Source organism: Fusarium sambucinum, chromosome IV, assembly GCF_050947815.1.
Source record: "Fusarium sambucinum isolate potato_lamoka chromosome IV, whole genome shotgun sequence".
NCBI classification, from domain to species: domain Eukaryota; kingdom Fungi; phylum Ascomycota; class Sordariomycetes; order Hypocreales; family Nectriaceae; genus Fusarium; species Fusarium sambucinum.
Window position 1 is genome coordinate 1,160,761 of NC_139291.1, and position 14,904 is coordinate 1,175,664.

Sequence of the window (14,904 nt, forward strand, 5' to 3'; positions counted from 1 at the left end):
AGCCTTCTGTGGGCTAGTCTGTAACTCAAATCACGTGTAAGGAATCACCGTCATCGAAGCTGAACCAGACTGGCATCTAATAGGTGAGTACCTCTTACCAGTCCTGAGTGGGGTGAACAGAAAGGTACATGATTATCTTCGGTTGAACAACGGTAATTCTACTTCACTGTTCTGCCGCTAAGATTCTCGAGCCAATGCTCGCAGCATCATTACAAACACCATAAGGTATTTCGTCTTGACGACCTCCTCCATCGTCAATTGGCCTTGAATCGTCACACAACCGGCCATGGCGACCAGCATTTCTCGAAGCAGGGCTTTGGCCTCGGCTCTCCGACCCGCGAAGCCCTCCGTCCAGGTCCGCAACGATCAAGCAATCCGCTGCTTGTCCAACACGGCTCGTCAATATGTCGCAATGCCCAAGGAAAGCCCCAACCTGCGAAAGGCCCCTCGCGACCACATCGGCACACTCAAGGCTCCTATCGTCAACCCTGCCGACAAGTACCAGAGCAAGTCTGACAACATGCACCGCTACGGTGCCTGGGTGATGGGCTGCCTTCCCAAATACGTCCAGCAGTTCTCCGTCTGGAAGGATGAACTTACCATCTACATTTCTCCTTCGGGTGTCTACCCTGTCTTCAGCTTCCTGAAGTGTTAGTACGACGTCAATTGACTCTCGAAAGTTTACTAAAACCTGATAGACAACACCGCTGCCGAGTTCACCCAGGTCAGCACAGTTACTGCTGCCGATTACCCCACGCGCGAGCACCGTTTCGAAATTGTCTACAACCTTCTTTCGGTCCGCCACAACTCCCGAATCCGTGTCAAGACCTACGCCGACGAGGCTTCTCCTGTTCCCAGCATCACTGGACTTTTTGACGGTGCCAACTGGTACGAGCGGGAGGTGTACGACCTTTACGGTGTCTTCTTTGCTGGTCACCCCGACCTCCGACGAATCATGACTGATTACGGTTTCGAGGGTCACCCTCTGCGCAAGGATTTCCCCTTGACGGGTTACACCGAGATTAGATACGACGAGGAGAAGAAGCGTATCGTTACTGAGCCTCTGGAGCTCACCCAGGCTTTCCGTAACTTTGAAGGTGGTTCCAGCGCTTGGGAGCCTGTTGGAGCTGGACAGGACCGTACACCTGAGTCATTCAAGCTGCCAACACCCAAGCCTGAGGAGAAGAAGGAGGAGGAGAAGAAATAAAAGAGTTCACTCTAGTTGTATAAGAAAGATGTCATTTGTTAGAAATATCACTTCGTTTTAGCATCCGACCATCCGCCCGTGGTGTCGTCGTCAGCTGTACCTGTACATAGTGCCAACTCGGATACGCAACGCTAACTTAGTACACACATAATTCGCAAAGGTGTGGTGACGGGTGTTGTACGCCATGCTGGCTGACAATGCCGAGGAATGTACTATGTAACTTTTGATGGCGTTACATGTATGGTCCGGCAGTCCGGGGACCTGTCACGTACCTGTGCAGGCGAAAAAAATGATTGGTACTACGTTTGGAAGCGAATATGACGATCAACGAATGATTTGCCATGACCTACATTACGTCTTATGGAAGTACAACATGTCAGCTCTCGTCATGTTGTTGGCGACGCCGGCTTTCAATAGATTCGGGAATACCCCTCCACATACAATGGGTCTAGGGAACTAGTACAGCTCATATCATATATTAAACCTGGATCCTCCTCCTTTTCCAATTTCATCTCCTCTGTTCCCACTATCAATCAATACTCTATACTTCTGACATTGAAGTATTTATTATTCCATACAGCTGGTATTTTCAATTGTACCGCAATTCAAAAACGACATCTGTCGCCAATTTATTACCTCACCAACCATGTCTAGCCTTATCAGCAACCAAGACAACAGCCCTTTCAAGGCAAGAAGAACATCTTCGACAGTATCAAATCAAAGTACTCTAAGCACCCACGAGATTGAGTACATGTCGCTTCGAGACGAAAACCTTTGCTACGAAGATGACGCTGATTTCCATACTTTCATTGATGCCATGGATCGCGTCGATGAGCTCGTCACACAAATTACATCTTCTCCTCAACAAGAGGGGCGAAGACATTCAATGAGCCGCGTAATATTCAGTGGACTCAAACTACGTCGGGGAAGTCAGGATCGACACAACAGCGCTAGCTAGAAGATCTAGTGCAAGTTTACGTTTTGCTTTACTTTACTTTGCTTTGCCTTTTGGCATACCCGCTTCAGCCGTTATGGCTATTCGATACGAACATTTATTACATCATTCGAGCTTTATACGATTTTACAACAAAAAGAGAGAGAGAGAGAGAGAAAGGGGTTGATCTCATGTACGAGTAATAGGAGGATTTGCACGGGAAATGACTTGCTTTCACACGCGAGTAATGAGGTCTGTGTGTTTCTATGTACATAGTATCTTATCAATATTGGTGGCAATTTAGTACACCACGGAGAGGCCCCGTTCGTTAGACCGGACCGGCCGGTGTAAGCCTCAACTTTAAACCAAATACACATTCCTTACCAGACTCATCACGGCATTTGAGGCAATTGATCAACGGTTTTTACTGAATTTTTCAGTTTGACAGTTGACAAGTTAAGCCAAAAAGTTAAAAAGACGTTGATGGTGACGACTACTAGACTAGTATATCTAACGGGGCTATGGCTCCAGCCTCGACGTTATCACATCGGTGTGGTGTTTTGAGTAGCATGATTTGAGGCAGAAAATTCCATCTTGTCTGCCTCGGTATCGGTTACTTACTTCTTATCGGGCGGTTCCTGGGTTAGCTCCCTTCTGTCTGGTGTGATGGATTCTCGTGTCATCATCCTATTGCTTAGATCAATATGGTAGTCAGGTACAATGGAGTGCTGAGCTGGACCTTTTATGCCTGCAGAATTACCAGAGCTGAGTACAATACATCCTACCTATCAAAATAGACTCCGAGTTAAAGAGGCAACTAATCATGAAAATCCCCAACGATTAATCCCGAAACTTGGCAATCAGGCTGCCATGTAACCCAAGAACCTCCAAACGTGGCAACCAGAACGTGCAGCGCTGCAAATTGCTTCTTTCGACCTTGATACACCTCATTTCTGACGACAATAAAGAGAGGTCGTCTATCTATATGCTGGACGTGTTCGGATTCTATGATGTAAAATCGATGGTATGATATGCCGTCAGGCTTTGAGGATTGAATGGGTTTATGAGGTTTCCGTGCATTTCAACATCAGTGCCTTGTTCTGTAAATATCCAATTGTCCTCCTTTCTACATTGTTTGCTTGGACTCGTAACTTCTGCTTTCTTGCCGTCTCGTGTCTCTCTGGACCTCTGTTCCTCACCAGTTACACTACGTTAATATGACCCACAATGACTCGGAGATGTCTGGTCAAGTTTCTGTCCCTCTAGATAGAATCACAGGACCCGAGGTATGCAAGGCACTAATTACACTTGCCAGTAACTCTCTGAAGATATTGTTCAGGAAGCCGATGACATCAGTCAAGACTTTGATTCTTCGACACAAAACCTGAGCCGTCCTTCAACACAAGATTCGAACACTCCCCCACCCAAGATAGTTCATACTTCAGAACTTCCCAAGAAAGTCTGCAGGTCTGGCATCCTGTCAGTTCTAGGACATTTAGCCCTCTTCCATCTGCCTTCGGTCGCCATCACTTTGACGCTTGTTGCATTGTATAGTGTCAACCTTCGCTGGGGGAGTGTCAGTGATGAGCAATTGAGCTACCTGCAGTTTGCTGCAAAGGGCCACGAAACACTTATCATCGTATCTTTAGCAGACATATTGATGCATCGGATACGATATACTCTGCTACAAGACAAAAATGGTGTTCCACTCGGCTTCCTCTCATCATCGTTCATTATAGGATCTCCTGTTTCCTACTTCTTCAGCTTGGAATTATGGACACCGTTATTACGGCCTCGTACGAAGGGCAAGCACGCCAGCATATGCATAAAACTCGCCGGTATCCTTATCGTCGTATTTATTATAATCTCGGTTGCAGCTGCGCCTCTTTCTGCCATCGCAATAATTCCAAGAAGCAAGTTGTGGCACATCCGCGCGCCCAAGGAAGCAGAAAGACACATTTCCTTCATAGACGGACCTTTATGGGAGACAGACCTCGTACTGGGGTTCTCATATCCACCATATCCCCGTAATACTATGATTCTGGCTCTGGACAGAGTTGGGAGTGTATTGGTCGATGCGCAAGATAACCATACACGGCAAATCACCAATGTCTCGTTCGTCTCTTACCAACGATCCATTTCAGTTACTCTAGATGCCCATGACCTACAAGGCAAGGTACAGTCGCTGGCGGTTGCAACATCTCCAATGGCGGCTTTGCAAGAGAGTTTTGATGGTTGGAGGGACAAACCTAAGAATGTAATCACAAAACCTCGGCAAAAGGTCCTAAGTGACCGTTTTGAACCAGGATGGGCTACAAGAGCAAACTTGACAGGAGCAGAGAAACGGAAGGAGTTTCGACGAGCTCCAACAAGTCGATGGAAGCAGCCAATCGTTGCTGTTGAGTGCTCATCCAACGAAACGACAAATGGCACGGCAACATTTATGTTCAACTCCAACATTACTGACAACAAAGTGCTCCTGGACGCTGAAGACAACGATGACTTCAGGGCATTCCTCAAGAATGGCATAGAGAGTAACACAAAGCTACAGGATCTCGAGAATCCTGAGCGTAACAAGACGCTAGATCCTCGTCCTATCCATTCCCTTTTCCTAGATCTACCAGGCAATCGCACCAGCGCAGCAATATTATTCCTACACTCGATCGACCGTGATAGAGGGAGTCTTTCACTATGCCGGATATACTCCCGATGGGTCGAAGCTGATACATGGTTGGAACACGGCGAATCTGTTTATCGAAGCCATCTTGAAACCCCTTTAACTGATATCGAAGCCCAGTTCAGAAGCTTTACTATGGCTGACGATCTCATCAATATGAACAAAGATTGGCTCAACGCTACAAGTGAATCGTTGAGTAGTCCTCCAACCTCACAATACGAGACCATCGGTGAGTTTTGTAAGTCAAAGATATACAAACCTTGTTTTTCTATTGCCATGGCAACATACATGACATACGCTTTAGCGTATACATATCCTGCGAGAAGTTACAGGGAACACTTGCCGAAGACGGGTGATGTTGCCATTCTCAGGGAATACTTTGTTGGCGGGTACGGCTACGACTGGAAAAGCAGCCGTACAATCCCTTTTGCGTTTGCGGTTCTACTTCTACATGTTCTGATTGTAGTTATTCACACGACTATAGTGCTGTGGTCTCGTCATCCATGGCACAGCTCGAGCTGGGGAACCTTTGGGCAGATGATGGTCTTGGCGCTTCGCTCGAGAGCTTTGGACGGGTTGGGGAGTGTCGGTGCAGGCGTCTCGAGTTCTCAAACATGGAGTGCATCGGTCTCGGTCAGAGTGGCCGATGGTGAGGATAGGTTGGAGATGGTAGTTCAGAACGAAAAGGGGGTTCATTCACAATATCAGAAAGTCGACGGGGAGGGCGAGGAAGAAGAGTTCGATAGGGGTCCATCGTTAGTACAGCCTGGAGTCAAGTACCATTGAAGAGTGCAGCAAGGCATTGTCCGTTGAAATTGGTCAGTAGACAACCCGACAGGGTCTGTTTTTGAGCGCGGTGGATTTGGTGCAAGGCTATTCCGTATTACATTTATTGATTTGATCTTCTGTTTCTCTCTTAATATCATACTCCGGCAATTCTATCTCTATGAAGTCATATCCTACAGCTTCATACCTCATGTCACCCCTCCACCGGTGCTATCGGGCCAAGATCTCATCAGTAGCAAATCATGACTAGCAATACCTTCCAAAGCAGAAGCCGATATTCTTCTTCCCACGCCACACAATTCCGTCGTCCTCTTTCTCGAATACAAACGCTTATCCCAGTGCTCCCAACGTCAGAAATAACTCCACCAAAGATTTGTTGCAAAGACGAACAGCGCATATGAAGGGCCGAAAGGAGAGAGAGGAGGCCATGTACACAACATTATATCCCACGCCGAAAGCTCGCCATCATTCTTCTTTCACAAAAGAGAAAAATAAAAGTCTGGAAAGTATGTCTTTGCAAACCTGTTACGCCCACTCCCTTCCGCGCGCGCTCGTCTTCCGGAACTCCGCCATATGCTTAGGCTGACTGAAACGCTGCACGCTGCCATAGACACTTGCCTCGGCAACTAATGATAGTGATGATAGTATAAAGTTAACATATATAAAGATCGACTCAGCAAAGAAGCTTTTCTTGACTATCCGGGCTGTCACCACATGTCATCCCGCCCATCATGCCGGCGATCGTTATCGTTGTCCTCGTACTGGTGGTAGTACTCTTTGGCCCCCGGGCCGTACCCCTCGGGGTCATCGTAGCTATAGTCTTGGCGGTTGTTATCATTTCCGTGCTCATCCTCATAAATCTGAGCATCGTCAACATAATCAACCTCTCCACTGCCTGACTCGCCATATTGTACCGCAGCCTTGACATCAAATTAGTGACACGCTAGATAAATAAAGATTCAAGTGGTGCTTACCCGATGATAGTCGAAGTCATATTGATCCATGGCTTCTTGAGCATCCTGCTCTTCCTGCGATCTTTGTTGAGCCAGGTATTCTTGTTCTTGTTGCTTCCTTCGAGCTTCCTCCTCCAGTCGTTTTTGCTGCGGCGACAACGGTACGTTCATTTGAGGATGCATGGCCTGGACGATAGCCAGGTAGCTGTACATGAAATTGCTCAGCAGAACTTGGCTGTGCAGTGGTCGACGTGGGTTGGCCAGTTTAATGTGCGCCATTCGATAAATCGCCCTCTCCTCGAGTAGAGGAAATCTTGACCAGTGGTAATCGACATCAGGGACTAAGGGTTTGTACACTGGCTCCTCGGGGACCTTGAGGTGTTGAGTCTTCTTCGAGTTTCGCTCCTTCTCTTCCTTCTTCTTACTGCCTCCAAAGATAGATGAAAAGATGCTACCGTCTTTGTCCCTCTTTGAGTCGCTCTTGCGGTGGCTTTCTTTCTTGCGCTCTTCTTGTAGTTTGCTTTCTACGTTGTCACGGTCAAGAACAAGACTTTCGCGGCCCTTGGGTGCGTTTTTATCGATCGACGTCTGTATGACGTCCAGCCGTGCGTTGTCTTGCCCCCTATCGCCAAGAGATTTGGTCTTAGATTTCTTGCTCTCGTCCTTCTTCTTGTCCTTGTCTTCACTGCTCTTGAACCATTTCCAAGCGCTTCCAGATTTGGTCGAGCCCGCCTCATCATCTTTATCTTTCTTTGACTTTTTGTCTGGTTTTCGCTCTTCTGGAGTCAGTGTCGGTATAAAAGTCAGACTGTCGGTTCGTGTTGCGCCACTGCCAGGGATGAGCGAAGGGTTCGCTGCAAGATTGTCACTCAAAGACTGGCTTTGGGGATAAGAAGATCGAGACGTTTGCTGCTGTGCGGCAGGTTGTGGCGCAGTCTGTCGACTAAAGCTTCGTCGGCTACTATGACTGGGTTCTTCCTCTATCGGTGGTTCATGTTCAGACATCCTCTGAGAGACCGGATGGTTTTTAGCGTTCTGCGAAGAAGATCGCTTTGGGAATTTCTGCTGGCTCTGGTCTTGGCTGTCCTTATAAGATGAATTATCGACTGTTGAAAGGCTTGGTGATGATCGAATAGGTAGCTGCTCTTGAGACGTGTCTGTATAGCTCCCATTAGTTCCATGGGAGGCTCCATCGTAGTGTTCAAAATCTTCCAACGACTCCTGAGACAAGTTCTGCGGTCTCTTCACTGTTTGGTTCTGCCGTGAGTAGTTGTCTGACACAGGCTCTGACTGAACCCGTGAAAGACCATGACCCGGCGGAGCTTCCAGAGCAGATGTCAAGTCCCCACTAGGTTGCTGACGGTGTCCAGATCGACGGGCAAGGGGTCCAGTGCGTATACTGCCGCCCTTGCGATACGTTGTTCGAGTTGACCTGCGAAGACCCATCCCAGGGGCAGCCGGCAGAATTGGTAGGTCATCTATGCTACCCTCAGGTCCGCTTGGTGCTATTTGAGATTCTTGGGCAAATTTCTGAACGGCCTTTGTAGGATCCTTGACGAGCTCTTCCAGGCTGAGTTCATGGCTGTGGCCGCGTGAGCGTTTGCGGTCCAATCGGTCAGCGCCATCAACGTAATCGACAGAGCCGCGATCGCTGGAGCTATCTATCTGGCGAGACAGCATGGACTTTTTCCGTCTGAGTCCCCCTATTCCCGAGTCGCCTTCGCTGATATCGGTATCGGCAGATAGAAATGAGTCGCCAGACCTTCGCTTTATGGATTGGACTCTATTTTCAAGGAACGATTTAAATTCGCCAGGGGCAAGTTCTGGATGGACTCTTGCAGGTACCCATAGGAGTCTCGAGGGATCGTTTTCATCATCGTCGCCGCTGGGTGCTATTGTCGGCATAGCCATTAAAGACATGGGCGGCATATCCGGATCCTTGTTATTTCCAACATCCATCGACAACCGCCTGAGCGCTTGCAAATTACTCAATTCCAGAGCAATGTCACTGGGATTATCAATGTTGGTCAGGGAGAATTGAGAATCGGCTTGAACATCGCGAAGTGAAAGCGTAGGAGACAATGGCGATTTAGGTCCTTGTTCGAACGAGTTACTTCGCTGATTTGGAGAGAGCTGATGAGGTCTTTTGTTCGGGTCGCCATTGACAGGGGATGTTTCGGTAGCGGAGCCTTCGGAATCGGTCCTCTTGAGTGCTCTTCGAGTATCAACGGTCAGAAATCGGCCGTCGGGAGGCGGTCGTGGAAGTGATTCTTGGTATGGTGTTGGGCCTCCAATGAAGCTCAGTGGTCGATTGAGACTCATGGGTCGACCACCCTCGGATCCTGAATCGTCCTCATCGCCGTACAATGTGCCGATAGCTTCTGTTACATGGTGACTTGGATCGGAAATGGAAAGCTGGCTAGAATGTCCGCGTCTGCTTGCAAAACTGCCGCCAGCATCGCCGCGGGGTCGAGATGATGTCTATACCGACAACAAACTAAGATCAGCATAGGTGACGACGATGACTTGACAACTCCCAATGAAATAAAACATCACACCGCAGTTTCACCAAATACCAGCAACTACGATTGTCGCGGAAAGAAAACAGACGTTCGTTCAACGTGAATAATGAGACGTACCATCATCGACGGTTGGGTGGGCCTCAACGAGGCTTGCACGCCCACGATTGCCTGTGTAGTTTCCTGGCTTGGCTTTCAAAACGATATTGGACGTTGGGTTCTATGTTACCATGGGCCTCGGTGCACCACGATACAAGCGGCGCAGCTGAGTGAAACGTCGATGGCTCGAATGCGAGAGGTTCGGTCACCTCTTGGGACGGCGTTGTCTTCAAGTCTGTTGTCGCATGAGGAGAACGTTAGGACGAGCCGCTGGTCTGTATGCCCTTCCGTCAAGGTTCCTTAGTAGTGGAAGTAGTGGGGATGATAGCGTTGAATCGTTAGGTTCGGTCGACGTTGTTGTAGAAGAACAGATAGGCGGCTACAACTGTTCTTTTGGAATAAACAAAGAGTCGATCAAGGGAGACAGAAAGTCGAGATCCGTTCAAAAGTCCAAGGCAAGATACAAGTATAGCCCTGGTAAGGGTACCTCTGCCTCAGCAATCAAAGGGACGGTACTTGGACCGGGGCATGAGACGTGTCGAGGTCACGTGGCGGGTCGCTTACAGCGGGTCGTCAGGCGCTATCCCCTTATATATCAGCGCTATCCAGCACTAGAGTTGGCGCCCGTCGGGGTGGTTCAGTGCCGCCCAGATGATGGAATGGAACGTGACAATATTGGGCTCTAAAGCTGTCGCCCGACAATTGGCTAATACCGGCATTTGGGTGATGAATGGGAAGCGCTTCAGAAATCATTTCTAATTATAAGTGTTGATTGCTACTTAATCATATATATCCATCAATATGGTGTCCATAGACCTGCATGATACGATCATGTGTCAGGTACCTAAACAACCCAGTCATTATGGATGCTGCCATGAAGCCTTGCTTTGGGTTTTCTAACTCGCCGGGTGTCTGTGCTAGGCTGGCTCATGTCCCTAGAATTCCTCGAATCACAACCAAGGGTAAAAGGCCCTGGCAGTGTACCTCGTCATTTTACCAGGTCCAGAACGATAAGCAAATGGTTAGATTGTTTTCTTGGCTGTATTAAGGGTTTCTAGAACCCGAAGAACAGGGTTGTCAGACTTGGTATACACTGTAGCCCAACGATGAATCTCCCATGGGTAGCTCCAGTGCTGCTAATATCGCATTGCGGCTAATATCATTGAGGGGTGGCTATGGCAACACCGAACAATGTGGTCTTATTACCAACTCATGATGAATGTCTTTCCTTGAGGTATGGCTGCCCGCTCCAGGCAATAAAAATAACAGCCAACGCATACCAGATGACATAGCTGAGTGTTGGTTTCTTGTCGGACTTCACGTAATATGTTTTCTGTTTTGAGCTATAATTACACATTAGTGAAACAAGTCGTACAGCTTATCGCCCGCCATTGAGCTTCAGACGAATACTCTTTTAACAAGTCAAACGTGCCTTATTAAGGATATGTGTAATCGAACTGGGTAAGATGAGATGGTATCTTCGTCCCTAATACTTGGTGGAGATAGTTCTTATAGATTTAAGAAAGGCTTGCTTGAACTAGATTATCCAACGGTTTTAGAAACGCTTGAAACCATGCTCGATCTCGCTTTTACAAGCGAGCGCCGTTTTGCTTCAACATGTTTTTGTATCTTGATTTTTTTATACATCCATAGTTTTTGGTAATCTCTTCGTTCATGCGACGCATCATGTCCACAAATCTGTCGTCCGTAATTATCATAGATCCAATGCTCATGACTGCATGATGGATGGCATGTGGGTGCCTATCCTTGTCTCAGATCAGCACAAGATACTCAAGAGCCAAGATCAGCCCCATGCACCTTTCCATGTCATTTAAGGGCACATTTTGTAGAGTATGTTTAAACTCGTATTTGAAAGACAACTTATATGCATGCGATCATGTGGTATTTCCGCTGCAGGGTACCCTGAGCTATCACCTTAAATATAGGGAGCTGACGATCGTCCATGATAGACCCAGAAAAAGTAAGCATTCAAACTTCAACGTCTAAAAGCCCGATCTACCCCGCTACTTAAGCGCTGCATCACTGATATCTCATGCGGGGATATCACCAATAGCTGGATAGAGTAACCCGACAGCTGCACATTAACACTTTTTGCAGTCTGGTACCTGCTTGCTGACATTTTAATTCGTTGAATAAGGTTCCATCTTTAGGGTGACAGTTGTGAACAGAAAGCCAGAAATGAATTGGTGGGTATGTTGAATAGGCATCCAAGTTAATCATCAGACTTATCAGTCATATTTGAGGAACAAACTGTGTAACAGTAGTCCATGTATGCATGGCTCAGTTGCGCAAAAATGATCTGCAAGATAAACGGCGTTTAGAGCTGGCTAACCAAGAACACAAGGCGCCGTAACACGAAGTTTGAACAAAGAACTGAACGACGAGTCAAGTAATAATTGGAACATACATCAATTGTCATGCAAACTGTAGTTAAATTTAGTCTGAGTTATTAGAAGTACTCATAGAACCATCTTTTGCCATATCTGGTATCGGGACTGTTAATGTTTCTTGTCTACAGAATTCATTGTTCAGGGTAGCATAAATGCCAAAACGGTATCTTCACAATAAACGGAGGTGAATCGTCCAAACGGTGTAAGCACCGAGCATTAACCGATCTAGTGCGCCATTGAGATAGAGCTCCCCTGGTCTAACTCAGCGAGGTGGACAAGTCTTCGTCACAGGTTGGAGCTGATGAAGCTAAGCCCAAAGAGGGAAAGGCGTTGTCTCCCGATTCTTGGGGCCACCTAGAAATTATCTCTACCTCTAACCAACACTGGGCAGCCTTGCTACCTAGACCTAGAGCTGCGAAAATCCACTCCCCGTGATTGCCTCCCTGTCTTCAATTCCTCATCATCACCTCTTTTGATACCCATTCATATCTTCTCCTCCAGCTCTATTCCCACCAAAAGAGCTTTTATCCTCTTTACCCGCGCCATCACCCGACTACGCGAATTCCCCGACCGATTTCGAGCGCATAGAATCAGTTGATTGATAGAATGGCTGCTGTGAGTGCTACCTCCATGACATGGCCCCTTCTATTATCTGTGATTTGCCCATCCACCTCGCACTACTCACGGGCCTTTCCAAGCAACCTCCAACTTGGCGCTATTTGCAACACTTTGCTAGATAGTTTGGGATCGAGTTTACCTTCCTCGCATCATCCATATGGCTTTGCTATTTCACATGCGTTCTCCCCGCTCGCGTGTTGTTCCGCCGTTGCGCCCCCGTTGGTTGGCCTTAACTTCGAAATCAGCGACTCCACGTCACCATGAACCTTAGAACGAGTGCCGTTATATCGGCTACACGATGGAATTGATGGAAACAACAAGCTAACCAGAGTCAAATAGCAGCGACCGTACAATAACACGGGCCCAGGCTACCTCCAGAACGGTGCGACCGGCGGTCTACCTCCTACCGGTGCCGCACCACTCTTGCCAAACCAGGGCCGCGTTCTCCAGACTGGTCCCTTGAGGGTTCTCTGCATTGCCGATGTTCGAGGTCAGTAGCCATGAAAAGCCTGAACGGACAAGTGCTAATATTGTTACAGGAAACTTGAGATCACTCAACGATCTTGCGAAACAGGCCCGAGCTGACCACATCATCCACACTGGTGATTTCGGTTTTTACGACGACACTTCCTTGGAGCGAATCGCCGAGAAGACGCTTAAGCATGTTGCTCAGTACTCTCCCTTGATCTCCGAGCCTGTCAAGAAGGCCATCCAACAAGGTGGCCCTGGCCCAGTCAAGACTCGGTTCCCCCCTAATGAGCTCCCGCTCTCCGAGTTGCCTCTCCTCATCAGCGGCGAGGTCAAGCTTGATGTTCCTGTCTACACTGTCTGGGGTGCCTGTGAAGATGTTCGAGTATTGGAAAAGTTCCGAACAGGCGAGTATAAGGTACCTAACCTGCACATTATTGACGAGGCCCGATCAATGCTACTGGAGGTTGGCGGTGTCAAACTACGACTACTTGGTCTTGGCGGTGCAGTTGTCATGCACAAGCTGTTCGATAATGGCGAAGGCCGCACTACTATTGCTGGTGGCCAGGGAACTATGTGGACGACTCTCTTGCAAATGGGCGAACTTGTCGACACCGCTCACCGTGTTTACGACCCTACCGAAACCCGCATCTTTGTCACTCATGCTTCACCAGCTCGTGAGGGCATTCTGAACCAGCTTTCAGTAACTCTCAAGGCCGACTTTTCCATCTCTGCCGGACTTCACTTCCGATATGGCAGCTCTTACAACGAGTTCAGTGTCAACCCTACTCTCGACCATTACCGAGGCAAGCTTGCCGCCTCCAAGGCTTCTTTCAACGACGTGTGGGAGACTGTCAAGGGTGAAGTGGAACCTGCCATCCAACAGAACGAGGCTCAGCAGAATCTCTTGAAGAACGCCCTTCAGTTAGTCGAGAAGATGCCTACTACCGCCGCCGGTGGAAACCCCTTCGGTGGCCCTGTTGCTGGTCAGGCTTCTCTTGGACAAGTCGATGAGAGTGCTTTCAAGAACATGTGGAACTTTAACCTTGCTGATGCTGCTTTCGGTTACCTGGTTCTCGAGGTCCAGGACGGTCGTATCGGTACAGAGATGAGGGCTCAAGGATTCAACTTCTCCCACCGAGGCGCTAAGCAGCAGCCCGGCGTCCCTCCCACTACAGCTGGCCCAACTGGCATTCCCTCGCCCGCCCCCCCCTCAACTCAGTCCAGCGCTCCCCCTCCTACCAGCCGACAGCCTTCAGCAGTTCAGTCTAAGCCTGCCGTCGCAACTCCTCTGCCTGGCCCTCCCAAGCCCGCCACCCCTCAGCCTGCCCCACCCTCAATCAGTCCCGCTCCGTCCGCCAACAAGGACTCAGAGAAGACCTCATCTTCAGTTGGCGCCAATGGCTCAGCCCATGCTCCCGAACGTGTCTCCTCTCCCGCCCCTAAGACGCCCGCCTCTGATATTATTGGACTCTTCATTATGAATGTTAGCACCGAGGAGCAATGCCGAGATCTTTTCAGCGACGAGGACAAGAACAAGATCTTGAAGGTCGACAAGTGGGGTAACTCCAACAAGGTTGTTCAGTTTAAGACAATTGAAGACCGTGATACTGCCCTGGACAGACTTCCCGATGATGTGAAGACTCGGACTCAAGAGGACCGATCTAAGCCTCTGGTCAAGGTCTTCCAACATCGCGAAAACAAGACATACGCCAGTCGAGGCGGTGCTGGTAACTGGGGTGCCAGTGGACGCGGCGGAGCCACCAACACCAGCGGATACCGTAGTGCGGGAGGCGCCAGCGATTCTGAATCCAACCGACGCGGTGGCCGAGGTGGCCGCGGCGGTCGAGGTGGTGATCGCGGCCGTGGTGGACGTGGACGTGGTGGCCTCAAGGGAGATACATCATCTCCTGCTGCCACTCCCTCAACACCCGCCGAATGATATCATACTCAAGACCGGAAAGTCGTTACAGACTCTTTGTAAGGCCATGACTTATGACTGTGGCCTTGTTATTTAACCTTGCCACCTTTTTTTCTGGCATCACCTATTTGTCTCGCCTTTGTCTGAAATGGCAATGGCGCAAAAGACAGAAAAATTGAGGGACGTCCCAACGCCCTCGTTTTTATGTATCGTGTACCTAATGAGATTTCGAAACCACTTTCCCCCCATAACGAGGACGTGGCTTTAGTTTTGACATGTATGGAGTTTAGTTGCGAAGAGAATTTAAAAAT

The 14,904-nt window shown here is 48.6% G+C and overlaps 5 protein-coding genes across 5 annotated transcripts; 4 read left to right on the plus strand and 1 right to left on the minus strand.

The window, feature by feature from the left end:
- Positions 1-286: 286 nt before the first annotated feature.
- On the plus strand, positions 287-1,207 carry FSST1_000423 (complex I 30 kDa subunit family protein; the record flags this gene model as incomplete). The annotated part of the gene is made up of 2 exons (XM_083230395.1): positions 287-650; positions 699-1,207. 2 exons carry the CDS (start codon positions 287-289, stop codon positions 1,205-1,207), a joined length of 873 nt encoding a protein of 290 aa, XP_083090605.1.
- A 646-nt stretch (positions 1,208-1,853) lies between these two features.
- FSST1_000424 (uncharacterized protein) lies at positions 1,854-2,165 on the plus strand (the record flags this gene model as incomplete). Its single annotated transcript, XM_083230406.1, has 1 exon — positions 1,854-2,165. The coding sequence occupies one exon, from the start codon at positions 1,854-1,856 to the stop codon at positions 2,163-2,165; it is 312 nt and encodes a 103-aa protein (XP_083090606.1).
- Positions 2,166-3,358: 1,193 nt separating this feature from the next.
- FSST1_000425 (uncharacterized protein) lies at positions 3,359-5,604 on the plus strand (the record flags this gene model as incomplete). Its single annotated transcript, XM_083230417.1, has 3 exons — positions 3,359-3,427; positions 3,481-5,056; positions 5,123-5,604. The coding sequence occupies 3 exons, from the start codon at positions 3,359-3,361 to the stop codon at positions 5,602-5,604; spliced, it is 2,127 nt and encodes a 708-aa protein (XP_083090607.1).
- Positions 5,605-6,311: 707 nt separating this feature from the next.
- FSST1_000426 (uncharacterized protein) lies at positions 6,312-9,928 on the minus strand (the record flags this gene model as incomplete). The annotated part of the gene is made up of 5 exons (XM_083230428.1): positions 6,312-6,524; positions 6,579-9,038; positions 9,197-9,268; positions 9,323-9,450; positions 9,889-9,928. The coding sequence occupies 5 exons, from the start codon at positions 9,926-9,928 to the stop codon at positions 6,312-6,314; spliced, it is 2,913 nt and encodes a 970-aa protein (XP_083090608.1).
- A 2,536-nt stretch (positions 9,929-12,464) lies between these two features.
- FSST1_000427 (DUF2433 domain-containing protein) lies at positions 12,465-14,614 on the plus strand (the record flags this gene model as incomplete). The annotated part of the gene is made up of 3 exons (XM_083230439.1): positions 12,465-12,485; positions 12,544-12,694; positions 12,744-14,614. The coding sequence occupies 3 exons, from the start codon at positions 12,465-12,467 to the stop codon at positions 14,612-14,614; spliced, it is 2,043 nt and encodes a 680-aa protein (XP_083090609.1).
- Between the last annotated feature and the right edge of the window lie 290 nt (positions 14,615-14,904).